We start from the raw sequence: 19,852 nt of genomic DNA, 5'->3' as shown, positions 1-19,852 counted from the left end.
AAAACAAGCAATTTACAAGTGTCACCTTGGTCTCTAGGAAAACATAATGGTCATTTTTTCAATACTCCCTGTAGGGGTGGGGGAAGTAATCAGTTCTTAGATGCATCGGGATGCGGACATGGATGATTTGGCATTGATTCACAGATGTCAGTAATCGATCATCAAAGTTTTAGAAACAAGAGAGGCAAGGTCAGCGCAGCACTTGGATAGTCTACAGCGAGGCACACGCAAGACTTAACTCATGATTGATCTTCACAAAGGCAGCCGTTACAATCTTGTTTTAATTTAATATCTAAATAATTACATTTGCGAGGTGAACGTGAAGTATGTTGTGGCAGACGAAATACTTTGTATGCCACCACCCAGAGACTAATGTTAACGTAGCGAAGCAGCAATAAACAGTGACGTAAACCAGACTGGCTGACCAACAAGCACCGCAGCATTAACCAACTTCAAACACCTCTGTGAAAAAGAAACTAACTTTCCGCTCAGGCCGTTTTACCTCAAAAATGCCTTCGCCTGGCCTACTCAGTATTTTGGCTTTTTCTTGAGCAGAAGGTGCCTCAGAAAAGCTGCTCTCTGCTGCTGGAGACATTAAAACAACACAATGGAGCATACCGCCTTCCCCCTTATTTTGTTATTATCATACAGGCAGGAAACTAAGATGCTTGCATATGAATTATTCATTTGATTAATACAGTTCACATTTAAGATGAAAAGGCTGTGAATTATTTATTATTCACAGAATGTGAATTGCAAACTATTCCTGGTGAAATATTACAGTATGCAATTACTGGACACTATGCCAGCTGAAATATAAATAGGGTTAGCATGAGCAGCCGCAGATGGCTACAATCCGACCGACACGCCTTAGTTTTAATGCTCGGGTATGGAACCATTTTGGCTATAGGGTTGAAGGGGAAAGGGACCTGGGCAAGAGCCACACTGTATGCAAGTAAATTCATCTGTTTAATTATGGATCACAACACATATAGTATACGCTATGCTTTAAAAGTAGCAAATAGTCACACAGTGAGAAAAATAAATCATGTATGGAAATTAAAAAATGAATCAATTCACCCTGATGCATCAACATTTTATCATTGAATCGTAGCCTTCTAAATTGTAATCTCATCTAATTGTTGGGGTGTCTGGAGATCCCCACCCCAGTGTCTGGACATTTTATCAGAAAAAACAATGAATGAAGACAAAAAAATCAGCACATTTAACAGTATTTAAAAGCTATATTTTATTTTATTTTTTTTTATCTAAAGAAGCATGATAAAACACAAGCTAATAAAAACATAAATAAACATGATAAAATTTCCTTGGGCAAAGTACAAGCTGTTGTCTTTCTGCTGAGTTTGCCTTTGTCAGCAAGGAAAAATGATTATTTATCACTACACATTGATTGGTTGTTGGTACTTCAATAATTTAAAGCCCAGACAGGCTCAAACATGAATCCTACTTTGCTTTGATATGAGTCCAGCCTCTATCTTAATTCCCAGAATGCTAACTTGATCAGCTGAGGAAGATGCAGCATTAATCTTGCGGAGCACTTTATCATCACTAGGGTCAAAGATCCCCTCAGACATTGTTGTTGTTTTTTCCCCTCCTAATATGCTCTTAACAAATCGGCTAACCTTTTTCCTAATGACAGCTTAGCAAAATCGATCAACCTTTTTCCTAATGACGGCATCTGTGTGCTCTATCTCTCCATAAAGGTTGCTATAGCAGCCGTTTGGCTTGATAGCTTTAGAGTGTCTTGCATCTCCTGAGGCAGGGCTTCTCTTTGTTCCCTTTTGGTTGCACAATCCAGACCCACTGTTACATCCCGAAACCCTTACCTTTACATTTCTGACATTTTGAAACCTCAAACAATTCTTTAGTTGACCTGTGAGGTTTTTACAACAATTCAGCTTTTTTAGCACTGCCAGCCTTCGAGCAAAACTATAAACTTCATGTAAGGAAAAGCACTGCACCCATCCCCAGATTTTATTTGGTTCACCCTGACAGAAAGAATAAGCCAGACATAAATGAGAAACCTCACATCTCACTCATCCTTTCCTTTCCAGGAGGATTTTTTTTTTTAAAAGCTGTGCTTAATGTTGATAAAGTATTAAAGTTCTCAAAGGCCAGGTGCTGAAAAATATGTTTAATTTCATTCTGCTGCAGATGGAGGTTTTTACTGCCTCTCATGATATGGTCTCAGAAATCATTGCAAAAGCGTGTTCTGCCCATCTTCCAAGGTTTTTGTTTATATATTTATTATTTGTTTTATGGCTGTCTGCTCCTCTGCTACAAGAATGTCCCATTTTGCTGTCATTGTGCACGTTTGGCAGTGATGCATCACATTACCTCCTCATCTTTGAGTCTCATGAAATTGTGTATTCAGTAAGCAATTCTGGGCCAAGAGCCCAGACTTAAGTGTTCAATCTTAAATTGAATGCACCACGCTTAGTATATAGTATCTCTACTGTTTCCAGTTATTTCTCCCCACAATCTTAAAATCACCTGCAGTAGGAATGTTTATGCAGGCAGTCTCTGTGGATTTATTCCCACATAAATCGGTAAACAGAATTGTTATTGCAGTTATGGTCTTCTCAGCTTTCTATGTACTCAGCAGAATGTCCTGGTGACTCATGTTGAGGAGCTTTTTTTTTATTGCATGTTTTCCTTAAGGAAGCAGTTGTGCTTGGTGGTTGGACCAATGCTCATTTGTGACAAAGGTGGAAGTTTGGCATTTTAAGTATTTAATTTAGCAATGATACAAATCATTAGTGTTTTGTTATTTGACAGAAGACTAAGGCCTCTAGTTTTCCGGCGCGGCACAGGGTGGCGCAGGATGGTGAACCCCGCGCAGAGCTAGTTTCGAGCAGCGCAACCCGAGGCTCAGTTTGGTAGTTTGGCAGAACGAGGTGCGCTGAGATGGGTGTGGCGGCGCAGCAGGGGGAGGTGTCGACAGATCCAGCTTGGCGCAGTGACAGTTTGGTGCCAAAAGGCTTCGCCGAAGGTGTGCTAAAAGCTCGCCAGCTGAAACCAGGTCTACTGTCAGCGCAAGCGGAGTGCAGCCGATGAAGTGGAAGTTTGGCTGACCGGCGGACAGTGCGCACATGTCACCAAAACCTCACAGGCAGGTCTCCAGAATATCAGGCACATCAACGATGTGAATACCCACAAAACCACTATTCAGTGCAACTATCTGCAATCAGCACATAAATGTATCTCTATATCGACTGTCCCGTCACATCTGATGTCAGATCAAAGGGGATTGGCACCGTTTGGCACACGTAATGGAAACCCAACCTGATTTGATTAACACAGCTGCAAACTAATGAGTTCACATCCCTCTCAGCCAATCACAAACAGCCACAGCATCAGATAGGGAATATATATTCAGCATCTGTCATCTTAGAAAAGTCAAAAGAAAAGAAACAGAGTGATACTGCGAGAGAGAAAGAGAGAGCGTGCGCGCACGAGAGAAACGCAACATTGATTTACAATTGTGGTGACCTCTTCCCAGGCTACCTTTGCATCATCAGCCCGTGGAGGTCTGCTCGCAGTTCCGTATATTCGGACACTGCGAGCTTGGACCTCCCGGACCAAAACATCATTTTCCTCCTGGGCGAAGTTTGGCCGTGTGACGCTGCTGCTCTCTTCTGCCATGGCGAATTGAGTAAACTCTCATTACGCCTTCGTGCGGCGCATTTAAGGGCGAGGAGAGGGGCTCATTTGATTGGTGTGATGTATGTAAAACCCACTCCATGCCTTCTCTCCTCCCTCTTTCTGACTTGCGCAGGTAGGAGGGACGGAGGTGGGAAAGAGGAGTAGCTGCGCCATTACATACTTAACATAAAGGTACGTAGCTTAGGTTTAAAAGAACATCGTGACATTAACCTTGAAATTGCTCAAAGGTAACTTGTGTTCACATGCTTCCGACCACTGCCGGAGAGAAAGTCCTGTGCTTGTTTGCCCCATCCGCCTCCCCAACCTGCCTCCTGATGCAGACTTTCACTCTTTATACTACATTCTTCTTTATTTTGGTCAGGCTTTGCTCATGTGATTGCAGCCTGCTAATTTTCATGGGTTATGTATGAATTACTCGCATATAATTACATGGGTTAATTACGATTTCTGGTGCATTATTTTTCCCAGTAATACTTACGAACACTGCATGAGAACAGCCTGTGTGTTAGGAGCTGCAGCTATAGTTTATTACTTGATAAGTCTATTGACAGAATATTAATCTGATCTATACAAATAATTGATTAAGCATTTGTTTATTAAAGAAATATGCCAATCATTTTCTAATTCCAGCTTCTCCTTTGTTAAAGGATTGTACATAGAGAATTAAAATATCTAATCATAAACAACAACAAACTATTTTTTGACATGTCATTGACCAGACAGTTAATTGATTAATGAAGAAAATAATTGATTAATGAAGAAAAAATATTATTAACTGCAGGTCTAGTTGTCTTTTGCAGTTTTACTGGATGTTATAATGTAGTACATAAACACATTAAAGTTCTGTTTCCTTTTAATTCTTTAGTAAAGTTAGTGTTGAGGTTTCCTATTAAATATCTGAATAACAGTGTAGAAGTTCACATTCACTCAATCTCAGCTCACAAGTTAACCTGAAGGAGATTTCATGGAGAAATAAAAAAAAAGGTCTCTTTGTTGTGCATCCACTGGTTGTTTACTTTGACTTCTGTCCCTTTAGAGGTTGTCGTACTGTGCTGACGGCATATTGGCGTTTGCCTTGTTTACCAAAGCTCATCCAAGCTGGCTGTTGGTGCTGAATACTGCAGATATTGCTCATCTCTGTGCACGCTGGTGTTCAGCGATACGTTCAGGTACTGGAGGACATTCCACTCAGCGCTTGTCTAATGAGCCTGCAGATACTGTGCCTGCAGGGTTTGACGAGACAGACTTTTGTAGCCGTGCTGTTAATGAGTTTTCTTGTGTTGTGTATTTGATGGAAACAACAGTTTAATCGTCTCCATTCATTTTTCATGTCTGCTTCTCCCATGGAGCAAATAACAGTAAGTGTTGTTTGATGGAAAACGAATAAATATTAACTAGAAAGTAGAATCAATCCCCCTAAAAATAAAGCGCAATTAATAATTCACGAGTCATCAACAACATATACTATTAAATTGTAGTGGTTGATCAATGAGAGTGAATAAAAGATTGAATTGCCTTACATCCACTCAGTACCTTCATCAGCTATTGGTGCTTCGGTGCATCACCCTACATTAGGAACAAGAAACCCCAAAACAAACAAAGTTAAATCATTTAGAGGCATTCTTTGGTGCATATAGTATGAAACTGATGTGTGTGAGTAGGACTGTGGATGGCCATTTGACAACAGACAGTGTCCTGCTCTTCTCCAACAACTTTCAGAGCCCCTCTCTGGATATTGTCAAGCAGAGTAAGGTGAGTAGGTGGAGCACTTATCCAACTGCAGTGAAGCACACTCCACTGCAGACAGGTGCTTTATAGATTGTGGCTCAGCTCTTGATGTTCAATTTAGTGGCCACATTCCCCGAAGCTCGCAGTTTCTGACCTGCTCTGATGGAGATGTATCACGCACTTTCATTTTAAAGAATCTAAGGTGCTTTTTCCATTTGTCTCTGCAGATGTGCTTTGTGTCACAGTAGAGCTCGCGTCCTTGTAACTTTCTGATTTCCATCCTTGCAGTTTGTTTATCTAATGGCAGACGTTTTACTGCTGTTTAGCATGCATACGTTTTGCAGAGGAAGTCTTTGGTAGTAAATCGCGCCCCCATGTTTGATGACAAGCTGCTCTCTGCGGTTTTACAGCCGATCAAGCTGCTTCCACACAGGAGGAGAAAAAAGCTCTCGGTGGTAATGGTGGCTCCCACCCCCGGGCACATGCAGTTACTGTTTTCGAGATGGATCAATAAATCTGTCAGCTTCTCCCTGAGTGAGGACTATTTCATGTAACTCCTGTCATTGCTGCGGGGTGCAACACAAAAAAGCTTGTGTTCCATCAAAGTCTGGAGAGAAAGAAAAGTTTCTGCGGGACTTTACATTTTCGATGACGGGAAAGGCTTCGAAGAGGTTGCAGGGCCAAATCGACATTGTTAATAATATATGGCACACTACTTTGATTTTCAGCTTCCTCTCTGCTGAAACAGAGGTGAAATCAGTCCAGACTTCACCAAGTAAACTCGTCTGGTAGGTCCCAGGAGTGTCTAGCCAAATCATTCTGCCTCAAGCCTACAAATACTTACATAAGATTCTGATGTTTAAGTTTTTTTGAGTTGGAGTCTGTGTCTTCACATAAACCTTCTTTGTTCTGCAGATATCCCTTGCACGTATCTTTTGTCTTTAAACTTAGTCACACACACCTCAGGATTTCAACATTTGTGTTTGCACGGACCCCAGTTTCCATATCGCTTTACGTTTTGCCTTGACCATACTCAATAAGGTAAACATGACTCATGTTGAGAGATTTTCCTGACTGTATATGGACTTGGAATGTGGTGATTTATTCCACACTTGACACTCAACGGGGGGGTGAGGAGGCCTCGAGAGTGTAGGCTTGTGGGAAAAAATATGACTTTTAGTTAAATGATGTGTTTGCCAGCAACACAGTTCACCTGAATGATGTTGTTTTGGTCAGTGTTTGTTTGTCAATCACTCATGTGAGCAACGGACCATCTGTTCACCTCAGAAATAGTGCGGTGGCAAACCTCATTGAGCTCCGTTTGTCATGGACAGTCGTGTGACCTGTAAATACTCCAGTGTAGCTGCTCCCAGGCGGCTTTATGGAAATCACTGCAGGGGCGTGTTTGTTTATGGGAAACACAGACCGAAATGGAAATCAGTGGTTGGATGACAGGTGATGGGGGTGCACACATGTTGAAATTGAGTGTTCTCAGGGGGTCAGTGTGTGCGTGGGGCTTGTAGAATATGTACCGAATGCAAGTGTGTATGCACAGAAACAAACACGTGTAATTGTTTGTTGGTCTGTAGCGGCAACTGTTGCTGCCATACCCTTAGAAGAAAGGGGCTTAGGTTACTATTTGATTATGGCTTCAGAAGTTCCACTAAAATATCCTTTAACGAAAGCAACAGTCAGACATCAGACATTCCCCTTAACACTGCCATGACTTTGACACCCCCCCCCCCCACAGGTCCAGATGACATTTTTGCTAATCTATAAATGTATATATATATCTGCATATGAATGCAGATTAATTAGAAAAGAGCTCATAAAAATCGAAATCATTGTCAGACGTTAGCCAATGGGTTCCAAGACTGCATCTCCGCCATTGCATTCCACCTCTTCTGCTTTCTACACGGACTGTTAAACTGCAAGCCACCAAAGCCTACTCAAACATGATTGGTCAAAACTAATTGTACTACAATGGAAAACAAAAAGCGTTCAGTCTTCTCCCATTGCCTACAGATTATGACTTTAGTCTTTTAAAGTGATACTGTATATAGCCAATAAGTGCTTAGTTAAGACCCTTTCACAGTGTTTCAAAAGGAGTCGATTGGACAGAGTTTTTAGTAGCTCATTAAGATGGAGATCATCTGATAGTAAGCTAAAATTTAATGTTTGGTGGCTAACATTGAGAAGCTTGTGTCTGTAAATGATCAATTGAAGAAGCAACTTTTCCTTCTCGAACAACAATTGCAAGAGAGTTTAAAAAGTCATTGTCTTTTCAAATTTGTCAGTGATGCTCCCTGCCAAAGTCTATGAAAGCAAGTCATTTCACAAAGGCACTGCTACACCCCACAGATACCTTGTAAATTATTCACCTAATTGAGACACTGTACTAGTTCTCTGCGCCGCTCTGACCCAGTAAGAAGTTTCACACTATATTTCAAGTCCTTGAAATCTTTATTTTTCTCCGAGCACACTTTTTATTCCTGCCTGTGGAACCTCACTGCTCATTCCTGTGTGTGTGTGTGTGTGTGTGTGTGTGTGTGTGTGTGTGTGTGTGTGTGTGTGTGTGTGTGTGTGTGTGCGCGCGCGCATGTGCGTGCTGGCATAACACACCGACAAGAACTCCAAGGTCAGAGTCTGCAAAGACTCTACACAGAGCAGGATTCACCAAAATAGACCTGCCTTTTCTGTCAAGTGACCTGTGGAATATCAACTCCGAGCAAATGTGAGCTCAATATAATTTCATACCAGCGCCTGTCAGCCTGACGGACGTGCAATAATGAGAAAATGTGAACAAATCAGTGTTTTCTCAAGCAAATTCGCTGCAGTTATACGAGCACAGACAGTTAAAGGTTTGAGTTAATGACAGGCGTTTCAGATGGGAGAGCTTGGCATTGATAGATGAGTGCAATTGAGGTACAGTGTGGGCTAATTAGTGGAGAAGATGATGCACTTGGCTGGTCCTAATGTCATCACAGACGCTGGGCGTAGTCTGTCAGTCATTATTAGTACTGACCTTGACATTTGGTCGTAGGAAATCTCTCCAACCTGGGCTCCACAGCTTTTCTCTCTACCCTTCTTCTGTCTCGAGACTTTTTATTTTTGCAGTGTATTCATCACTCCCTCAACCACTTCCCTCTCAAGAGCCCACAATGTACCATTAACGTCGTCCATTACTGTCACTCATTGTTTTAACCTTCAATTACACATGATGCGGCAGGCCCATAATGTACTGTCATTGCTGATTCATTGGTGGACACTTTCCCCTTAATTCTCCTTTATTTCTCTCCTCCTCCTCCTCCTCCTCCTCCTCCTCCTCCTCCTCCTCCTCCTTGGGTGCTTTCTATCTCTCCTCTTCTTCTCCTCCTCCTCCTCTTCTCGGGCCAATCAGGCCACACCTCCATGGCAACCGTCAGTGAGTGTAAAACATCCACAGATGGTGCTGAGTAGAGCGAGCAGCAGGCACACTACGAGATCAAGTGTGGGAGAGTGTGTTTGTTTGTGTGTCTGAGAGAGACAGACACAGAGAGACTTGCTGGATAACCACTGTATTGTGAAGCCAACTGAGTTGTTCTCTAGTAACACAAGAAGAAGAGTAGGAGCGTGTTTGCCTCAGAGGAGTTGCAGGAAAAAAGTCTGAAGAGAAGGAGAGAGTGTTTGGAGGAAGAAATAAAGAAACAAGCCCCTTACCTTCCCCAGAGAGCAGGAGGTAAACCGCCGGTAAGCAAATATTAATGACCTGACAAAAAAAGCACACATCAGACAGCCTTACCCCGGAGCGGTGCAACAGAGGAGCTCGGACACATATACACACAGAGCCACACACGCAAGACGAGCCCCCTTCGCTGCTCTCCACTCACTCATGATCATCACTCCCACAACACGCAGACACAGGGGCCACGCTGACACAACCAGAGGAGTGGAGGAGAGAAGAGGACGCTCACCTTGTCGCGGGACTTTGTCAAACTGAAAGTCTTGGATTGTTTTTATTTTTTATTTTTTACCCTGAGGCAGGAGTCCTCCTTTTTGTGCTGACCTTTCCAAGCCCCCCTCCCCTTCCAGGAACAAAGATGAGCTGCAGGAAAAGATGCAAGCGGGAGATCTTCAAGTTCGCTCAGTACCTGTTCAGACTTGTCACAGGCACGCTCAACACCGGTAAGACTCGTGGTGGACTTTTGAGAGACTCCCCATCTCCATTTGCAGTGATTCTCGTAAATCTGCAGGGATTTTGGTGTTATCCTCTTGGCAGTTTGGTCAAATCTCTCCACTTGATTCACAAAGTTAACATTTGACACACAGGGCTTTGTGAGGACACTTTCATACCACCAATACCTCGCATTATTTAGGCTGTGTGTACAGTAATGCCTGCAAACCCTGCCAGAGCATTATGAGAATTTCCAGAGTGGTGTTGGATTTATTACCCACTTTGCATCATAATTTGAGTGTGTGTAAGTGTGAAAGGACAGACACAGACTGTGTCCAGAGGCAAAGGTGAAATCATTTAAAATGGAAAAAAAGTGATCAAAAAGCTTGTTATGCAGTCTTTTGCCATTGAAAGCCATTTTTAAATGTATTCAAGCATTAGACAAACTCATTGGCTCTGTCAGCTCAGTGTTGCTGTCATCATGCCTCTGCAACCAGAGTAATTTTGAGTAGGCACAGGACGATTGAAAATGCCTGGTCACGATTGTCCTTGCCAAAGTAGTTTTGATTTACGCTAAGCATCAAAATGTTTGTAGAACTCTTTGAATTTTACGCTTTAGCTCAGATGTTTTTGAAAAACAAATATTTTTATTGTATCACAAGTAGGACACATTTTTCTTTATCGAAAAGAGCAATCTTAAAGCCATATCTCATCATCATCATATCATTTTTGAGGCTGGTGTGTATGCAGTCTGTTTTTTATAGAGTTTCTTTTATTGTTGGTTGTCCAGCAGTCTTGGATGCTGCTGGACACGATATTCATGATTATCCCGATAAAGGAAATTCACCACAATCCACTTCCTGTGAGTGCTTTTTACCATGATAAAATCATGTATCGTCCCATTCTTAATTTTGACCACAGTAGGTTTCAGATTTTGGTGAAGGTGTATAGTAAAAAGCACAGCAGTGATGTAAAGCAGTATGCTGAAGCCTAATCCTTCTGAACTCATCCCCAGAAGCAGAAGTTGTTCCATACTTTGTATGCACGCAGCATCATTCATCACTTCTGTACCTGTATCATGCCGCAAAGCATAATGGATTTTGGTTTCCCTTTTGTTCGGCACCCACACACACACACACCAAGAGCTTTTCTAATAAAACAGATAGAATCAATGGTATTAACAAGATTAAATCTCAGATTATAGTGGATTACCAGCAGATTACTCCATGAGGAGTTCAAAACAGGACAAAGGTTAGCAGCAGTGGCATACACTGATACCTGGCACATATTACATCAAACTGGTGCTAAGGGTTAGTTACATGTGTCAGTAAGGCTGCATTGCGATTGCTTATCATCGGACCATACAGTTCACTGTGTGCCTTTTTTTAATACTGGTGAACTCTACAAATGATGCGAAGACACAAGCAGCAAAAACTGACAGCCTTGCTCTCCATGGCTCCTGTTCTGTTCTTGCATTAAGTAAGCTTCGAGCTGTCAAGTAAGTTGTTGATTATCACACTGCATGGGTGAGATGGTGCTATGCCCGAGAGAGGTGCTATATGAACATGCTAATGAATTCCAACATGCTTCTGAACATGCGGGACTTGCAGTGGCTCTTACCTAGTTGTTGTATGTATTGCAGAAAGGGGGGGACTTTCCACATACAGTAGATAGATAAAGCCATGGCCTACTTTCTTCTGTCTCCTTGACCTTAGAGACAGACAAAACCAGTAGGGGGGATGGGAGGGAGCTATGGAAGAGTCTCTCCATCAAGAGGCTGCCCTATTAAAGATGGAGTTGGCTTCAGCTTTCCAATCATACCAATAAATATAGGCTTGTTTCGCCTTAAGGAATCCATCCACTGTATCTGCCCAAAGGAGTACATCGGCTGGTTTCCATAGCTACTGGCAGGTCGTTTAGGTCACATTGCAATACCCATTTGGTGATAGCATGATGAGTATATATTCCGCAGTAATTTCCTTTATTGTCCTCAAAGGTTTGGTTGATTAAAAACATAGCATTGCTTTATACTGACTTAGAGGTTGCCGTGTGTGGGTGCAAAATGGTGGTCCTTAATGTGAGTGTCAGTAGTTATTAATTATTGATCATGTTAAATAAATGGCTGGACATATTTCCCCATGGACAGAGTTCAATTACTGTAGGTGTGCTGAGTAAGAAAAACATTCTTTTTATTGAGTACTTTGTCTAAACAATATTAGTTTGGTTGCTATTTAGGGAACCTCAGAATAAAAAAAAAACTTGAACCACCTGTACCGTAGCTGATTTTCCATCTTTGGAAACCACGAGATGACGATCTCAAAAGTTACGCTGGTTAGACGAGCCTATCAGCTGTCCAGCACATCAAGTAGCTAACCTCTGATGTTGTTATAAAACCTGTTCGACCCTGATCATGCTGAGATGTGCCGCAAAGTTCACTGCCACTTCAAAAACACCTTGGAAAAGCGTGACGCACAAATGAACTCCGTCATCTCTCCAATGCCCCCCTTACATGTGGGATCTCTCTCAAATACAGTAGCCTACTGTACATGAAACTATCATGACATGAGACATGAATTCCCTCTTCCCTCTCACATACTCTGTACCTCTTTGCCAGTCCAACAGCCAACTAGCAAGCTAGTCTATTTATTAGCAAAGTAAACGGCATTGTACTCCTCAGAGAGATTCACCTGGCTGCTCCTGCGTAACTCATACGTGTGTTAGTAGACTAGTCTTTGAATATTGGGGTGACTTTTACGGGACTTACGTAACACTAATGTCAACCTTCCATCTGCATCTGCCATTATCCCACTGTTCCTACCACATCTTATGGCACCAAAATAATAATTAGCCTGCCTTTTGCTTGATTTGATTGGCTGCCTCAGCCAAGTAAGGCATTGATGAGCGATTTGACTCCCTGCCTTGCGCTGAAAAGTTGGGAATATTTTAACTTTAACGCCATGCAAGAGAGGAGCACATGCCAGGTGCTGTATAATTGGAAACAATGCTTTTGCTGAAGAGACACATTTCTACCAATGCGTCTCAGTGTGACTGGGGCCTTCGAAACACATCATACGACTACAAAATAGAGGAGGACATTACCTGTATAAAGTTCTGCAACCCATTATCATGTCATTCATTACACAATTTCCACTTGAGTAGATCCATTTCTCTATAAACACACTATATTAACTTATCCTACACAGCCTGTGCCACAGATTAATATAAATGGAGTTTGACCACAGCTAAGCTGGCTCTGCAATATTTGGGTGACCAGGGGAAGAGAATAATAAATGGAGTCACTTAGCAGACCATGGGGTTTTAATTGAGATGTTCATTGTCCTAGAACGGCCTCACAGTCATTGCTTCATTGATCACTTAGATGCCAAGGCCAGCAAAAACACATATTGTAAGGCAGAGGGTAATAATGTGCGAGATGTAACAGAACAGATTGAGCTCTACATCACATCTGGAATGATTTTTTGTCCACACAGGCTTTTTCTCAATACAGATTTGTGGACCAGAAGTTTGTCAAAGGTCCAGTTTTTACATCATTATCCTTCAGCAGTATTTGTCATACTGATATTAAGTCATAATCTGAAGCAAATTCATTTGATGTCTTCAGTGAACACAGTACAGCAACTGTTTTAGAGATATTGAGACAGTAGGCCGCTATTTGTATTCATGCCACCAGTGCTGCCCAGTAGGCCTTGAATTTTCCAGCTATCGGAGGAAAAAAGGTGAGACACAAAATCACAGATGCACATTCTTCCAGGTTATAACTCCAAACAGCAATGTCAGCACATATCCAGTAAATTGGAAAAGCAGGAACTTGTTTGTTGCTCACACCAGGAGAAATTTTTATCTATTCCAACAATTTCAACCCAGGCTGTGTGACGGACGAGCAGGGAGAGCTACCAGTCCACCAGCGCATCCATCAGGATCATTTAGACGTCCTGAAGATGAACGACTTATGCTGCCTACTTTTAAGTGACAGGTTTTAAGTGTTGTGCAGTGAGACGGCTTTGAACATGTTTTTTCACCTCTATGCAACCACATTACGTTGTATTACACCATTTGTTTTGGATCAGAGCAATACTTTTGGAATCTTGTACCACATCCTCACTGATTGCTTCTTCGCTGAGTGTTTGGCTGTCAGGCGTCTCAGCTTCTGCAATGCATCATCCTCTATTCTCATCAGGACAGGCTCACATGCTCGTAACTGTGTGCAAGCATATCGTAAGACACCACAGCTCCTACCTTCTCACTCTTTTTTTTACCACAGGACTGGTGAAAGTTAGCTTGGTATGACTTTTGATTGTGCTGTCAAAGCTTCGATGAGCCTCTGGGCATTTTAACGTTCTCGTATTGATTTCAGGAAGTTTGATTCAGCTTGTCAATGCAGTAGTTCTTTTCTTCAGTGGTAATGAATATTTTCTTGCTCGTGTTCTTCATAATGGAACAATGCCGAACGACTGCAATGTCTCTGAACTTTCAAATGATTATATATGGGGTGCGCAGGGATGCAGTAAATGCCAAACAAGCATTTCTCTCTCCCTCTCAATGTGTTTACTTTTTGTTGCTAAATCAACTATATTAGATGTTTTGTTTTGTTTTGTTTCTCAACACTGCAAATGATGCTGGTTTCCCACTAATGTTTGTTTCTTGGATTTTGTATATTCCAATTTCATTTTCTGTAAATCCATGCCTTAGTTAGACTGACAGTAAAGTTAGCCCGTTTATCTGGGTCAGGACTGCAAAGGCAACAGGGCAAGCAGATAGACACCTACATCCTTCCCCTTAGAATTTATTCCCAGCTTTCTCCTGCTTTTCTTTAGCACTTAAAGGTCAGCTCAGACATGTTATTGTCTAGCATGTCCCGGGTCAGCCAGGAGTCAACTTTCAAAACAGTCCTTCATCCTAAATGGTTCCTTTTTTGTCTGTGGGAGGGGCTGCTTGAGTTCAAGACGTTGAAGACGTTTTTAGGCTTCTGTCGTTCTTGAGTAATTATAAGTTGAAAGAGGGTCTTATCTGGTGCCAGAGAAACCATAATCAAAGAACATAAAATGCACTCCCGCAAAGAAAAAGTCTGCTCTTTGTGAGATGTGGATGGAGGCACTCATCCAATTCATGGCCACGAGACAACGCTGTGAAAAATGCACTGGGTGACTTTTTCAGCATGCGCTTGGGAGCACATGTGTGGGGGCCTGCCCAATGACGCGAGGACCCGTCTTTGTTTCCCTCTCTTTGGTTTCCTGATGGCTATTAGCAGGTCATGTTCCACCTGTCCCACGAGGACAGCACGTTCAAAGCCCATAATCCCTGACCAAACACTGAATATTTGATACCCGCAGGCAGGTTGGGTTGGCATCACGTCTGCTCAGCGGTGTCCCCGCTCTGAATTGCAAGAGAAGAGTCGCCATTGAACACTGCTTGTTTTTACTGTATCAGCTGCAGTTTAGAGTAGACAGTGTAGTTGTAATGTAAAGTGCAGAGCGGGCATGGCTTTAAAATAGGCGGTGATAAAACATTGCACTGTAGACATTTATTATAAACTAGTGTCTGAGGGCCATAGCTGCTTTCCTAATAGAGAAACCTAATAACCTTTGGACTGTGGATTAACTGCCAGCCTTTGTGCCACTCCTCTAGTAATTTGCTAAACTTTATGGACCTTTGCCACCTCTGCAGAGCTCATAGACATATTGAAGTGGAACAAAATGACCATAAGAGCATCCAATATTTCATTAAAACTTTCATTCTGCGGCTGCTTTATAGCTTTTCTCTTAAATTTAACACAATGTCCAAAAGCAGTTAATGTTTAATGTTCTACAAGGAAGTAGTATGCTTTCTTGTTGTAGGAGATCATTTCTCCCGTGATGTTTGGACAAGCAGAGCAATAACAGATGGCTAACCATGTTGCATAATGTTTCCTTTCACACCCAGTGAGCTAACATGGCATCTGCTTGATTCACCTGACAAACATCAAACTTCAGATGCACACAGATGCCTATGTTCGTAGCATGCAGGACTTGATTGCTTACTGAGATTTGCTTACAATCCCATGATGCGTTTAACTCCATATGAAAATTTTATCTCAAAATCATCCGTACTGCAAGTTTGGGCCAATTATATCTGAGCGCTCCACCTGGTCGGTGAGATTCTTACAGGAGTCTTTGAATCTGGAATCTGAGAAGCCAATACTGCAGCAAGCAGAAGGAGGCTTTAGATGATGGTAGACAGCATTTGACTTTCAAATGCAGAGGAAAAACTTGGATAACAGTACAGTTTAAACACCAGCATCCAAAGGGAGGTGTTTGCTTAACAGTGCAGACTCTTTGTACTCAAAGCATCCTTTGAGAACACTTTGAAAAAAGCTATTTTAGGTACATCCTGCACTGGATTTTCACACTGGTTTCACAAATATGTGAGCGTGAATTGATGAGAATCCACACTGTGTTGTTTTTGTCACTACAGAGTGAGAACATACTGTAATATACGGTAGCTTAACATGTCTTGCGCTAACTTGAAGCAACAGATTAGGATGTTATCATGATCCAGAACATCAAAGCATCCCTGTCGAGGCTTTTGCATAATGGAAAAAAAAGAGCAAGTATCAGTGTCAGTCAGTAACGGCGTTCTTTTAACCTTTCACCGTGACCCCTTTCCCAGGGTTCACTGCCTTTGGCAAGGGCAGAAAGGAGACATCTGACTGTGATATCTGTATCCATATCAGCTCCCTGGCAGGCCCAGCTCAGTGTCTCTTTGTTTCACAGCGTCGCTGCCTTCTTCTGGTTTCTGGTTTCTGCTCCTGTGTTGTAGCACTGATTCTTTGGCTCATTGGGTCAGAACACACGGTGCTTGGCTACACTGCAAGCGTTATCAGAAGTTGCTGTTGATGTGGTACCGTAGCTAAATCCCAGGCTGGTCCACTCAGATTTTCCTTTGCCTGACTTAAAATGAGTGACAGGCTGTCAAGGACTGTTTAAGTACTGCAAGACAATTTGGCCCAAAAGAGAAGAGGGAGTGTGTGCTCAGTGTTGGGGAAAATGATGTTCGGTCTACGACTCTTTGTAAAACCACACTGAAAATATTCTTCGACCTTTCTCTTGTTGAGGTCAGAATTGGGAAGTGGTTGCACATGAATTATGTGTGAATTATTACAAGGTTAAATAAGCCACAGATCCTTCCTTTGTCATTTCTGCTCTGTAGAAGTCCCCCCCCCCCCTCAAAAATACCAATGTCAGTGCAGTCCTTTAATCGCCTTTCTTGCTGTGAAGAAGCAAGTGGAGAATTCCTTCTGTCACTCACCATCCCTGCAATTCCCTACCTTGTTATTAATTACTAGATGTAAATTGAATAATTAGGTAATGATGAGCTTGTCATAGAAATGTCACAGGCATAGTTCATACAAGTGATTACAGCTTTGTGTCAGGGGACTCTATTGCACCACATGGCCTCAAATTTTTACTCCAGCATTCAGCGATGTCTTTAAGTTTCCTGGATTTCCCTTTGTTTTCTGTATTTGCATTCTACATTGGCCCGTCATTATGCGGTGCCACTGTCCATTCAAATTCACCCTCGCCAGCCCATGTAATCAGTTTTCCCATTTGTGCTAATGTTTGTGAACGAGTGTTCTCCTGAGTGGAAAGAATGGCAGGGGTTATTTTTAGTTTGGTCAGCACAGATGAGATACAAAGCGGCTGTGTACGAGGTATTACTTTGTTGAATCCAGTAGGAAACTCACCCCCGTTTGTGTCGGTGAAAAAACAAAACAGAATCATTAGTGCACTTTTTCATGATTAAGTTAGATATTAATAAGAAGAAAGAGGTAGCCTCAGCAGACCAAAGCTAAGCAGCGCAAAAGAACTGCCAAAACAAGACTGTGCCCTTTAAGATGGCAGAGTAGACCATTAAGAGGAGTCTTAACTTGTTTGGTTTGGATTGTTTACTTTGCTCATTGTTGTTATCACCTCAGAGGATTGTTCTATTACTCCAGTGCTTTCGTTATCTGCTCCAACTCTCCCTCAAGTGATCATTACTATTGTTAACTCAAATTAAAAAGTTCCCCCCTTCTGCTTTCACCTTGCTTCCTTTCGCTGGCTCTTTCTCTGTCCATATTATCCTGCTTGCCGTTTCCAGCTTTACATCTCTCCCACTCAACTTTATCTCCTCTCACACTCTGTAATCACTTCATTTAAAGGTTCCGTTGAGGCTATGTGGCCTGCTGTCAGTTGCAGTGGCTGTGTTTTCGCAAAAAGTGAACCCTCTGCCCCAGACGCTGTGCGATACGAGAGACGATGTCCTCTCCACGCTCCGTTAGCTGGCAATTACAGGGACTGCAGCCCTGCTCCTGCTCCCTGCCAACAAAAGAAGAATCAATACACTTCTGAGGGTCGGAGTGGAGAGGTAAACAAGAGGAACTTCATTAATATGCTCTTAAATATTCCCTCATTGCACCAAGCGAGAATCATGCACAACCCATGTTTTGAGCCTTGTCGGTAATGTACAAGAACGTGCTGAAAGTCTGAGTTGAAGCTCTCTCATTGAGCACATCATGTTTTATTGAGACTTTTCTCGCTGCAGTCCCGCAGGAATCTGGGCTTTTGTATTTTTTTTTTTTTTCTTTTTCATATTTCATTTTCCTCGGGCGCCGTGCAGATCCACTGATGAAAAGGGCCGTTCTCAAATGGTTTTCCATGTCTTCTTTGATTGGTTCGAGATTGAAATTTCAAAGAGATCATTCTCCCTCACAGAAAGCGGAGGGCTGCATGAAATGTCAAACGGTTGGATAAACTGAGGCAATGAAAAAAAATGGACAAGGGGCAGGATGTAATTGACAGCCTATGCCTTCAAACTGAAGTTCTGACATTTTTGGTTATAGAGTAATGTGTTGGCATTTTTTTTCTGTGTAACTCAAGACTACATTTGCGGTCAGGATGTGTAGTTTTGATCTAATTATCACATAAAAGACGGTTGCTTTTTATTGCTTTTTAGGAGTTTTGGACAAATGTACAAAACCCAGAGTTTTTGTAACAGCGGCCAAGTTAATGAGGTGCACCGCATCAAGAAGATGTGTGCTTGAGCATCGTGTATCAAGGCAGGTAGCGTAAACAGTGTTTAACTTCTTAATTACACCCTGTTAGCTTCTGTCACTTTGGAGCAGCAACATTTGAGTCTCACTGAGTAAGAGTCAGCTCTTCATCTGCTCAGCTAACCATGTAAAAGCTCCAAATAGAGAGCCTGCACACACACTTACACTTTCACATGCTGTGTATATAGTTCTGTGGAGAGAGTATGGACACATTGCAGCCCTTGTTGTTGCATACACCACAGTGCTATTGGCATCTGAGGCACTGCAGTGTAAAATAGCTGCAGTGTGTTATTGTCAAAAAGGTTGATTTCAGTCAAACAGTGTTGCACTGGTATATTGTGCAAACATTCCCTTGATGCACTGTTTGTTTTTCTACATAGAGATAGACTGTGTGCACTATTATCATATTTTTTTGCAGGATTCCAATTTAATTTGAGTTTCCTGTATGGCCTCAGCTGCCGCAGAGGTCAAGCAGGGAAAATGAAGTCGCTCCATTATAATGGTGTTCTGGTTTTGCTGTGCAGACAGTGGACCCAGCTCAGGTTTGTGGGCGTCGCAGGGTACAGAGGATAAAGTGCTGTTGTGTGACCAGAATATTACTGCCCATCCTCAACACTCAATCCATATATAAGCTCCGAGTCAAGGACGCTACAACCTAGCCACACAGTACAGCTGGGTCTGTGGGAGTCATGACCAAGATTAAGCCCAGATACATTTCCCCCCCCATCAACTCCCCACACCTCTGCCGTAAACCGATGTAATCACTCACTCTGTGCGGCGCAGCTCGTCGTGGACGGCCATGCAGAAAATGGAGCTCCATCGCCATCATTCTGCAGACAGATCCACCCCTGGCCCCATTACTTACCTGGCTAACTCTGTGTCAACAGCGGGCAGGTGTAAACAAGAGGGATGTTGCTCGTCGAACATCACTGTTAGAGCATGGAGCTTAAAATGCCTCCATTAAAAGGCACAAATTAATTGATAAATTGGCCGGAGCGACCCTCATGTGTTGCAGTGTAACTTGTCTGTTTCATTAGTGCTTGTGAGTGTATGAGAGCACCAAGTTAACGCTTTGTATTGTTCTTCAAATAACACTAAAGATAAAGGTGTGGCAGATACAGTATTCATTTTCTAACATTGTCTATATGGATAGATCTGAACTGTGTTTTATTTTGATAGGTGTCAAACTTACAATA

General features: G+C 42.3%; 1 protein-coding gene across 5 annotated transcripts in view; it reads left to right on the top strand.

Moving 5' to 3' along the window:
• Window positions 1–19,852, top strand: part of kcnip4a (potassium voltage-gated channel interacting protein 4a) — a 172,484-nt gene that overhangs the window by 51,747 nt on the left and 100,885 nt on the right. Inside the window, exon 1 of one of the 5 annotated variants that reach the window (XM_049567796.1) lies at window positions 8,884–9,579. The exons of the other annotated variants lie outside the window; for them this stretch is intronic. Within the exon in view, the coding sequence (XP_049423753.1) occupies window positions 9,495–9,579 (85 nt within the window). The 5' untranslated portion in view covers window positions 8,884–9,494. Of the gene's footprint in view, window positions 1–8,883; window positions 9,580–19,852 lie in introns of those variants that run through there. 5 annotated transcript variants of the gene reach the window in all.

Source organism: Epinephelus fuscoguttatus, linkage group LG23 (assembly GCF_011397635.1).
Source record: "Epinephelus fuscoguttatus linkage group LG23, E.fuscoguttatus.final_Chr_v1".
In the NCBI taxonomy this organism is placed as follows: domain Eukaryota; kingdom Metazoa; phylum Chordata; class Actinopteri; order Perciformes; family Serranidae; genus Epinephelus; species Epinephelus fuscoguttatus.
The sequence above is the reverse complement of the archived record's forward strand: the minus strand, read 5'-3'. Positions and strand labels throughout refer to the sequence as shown.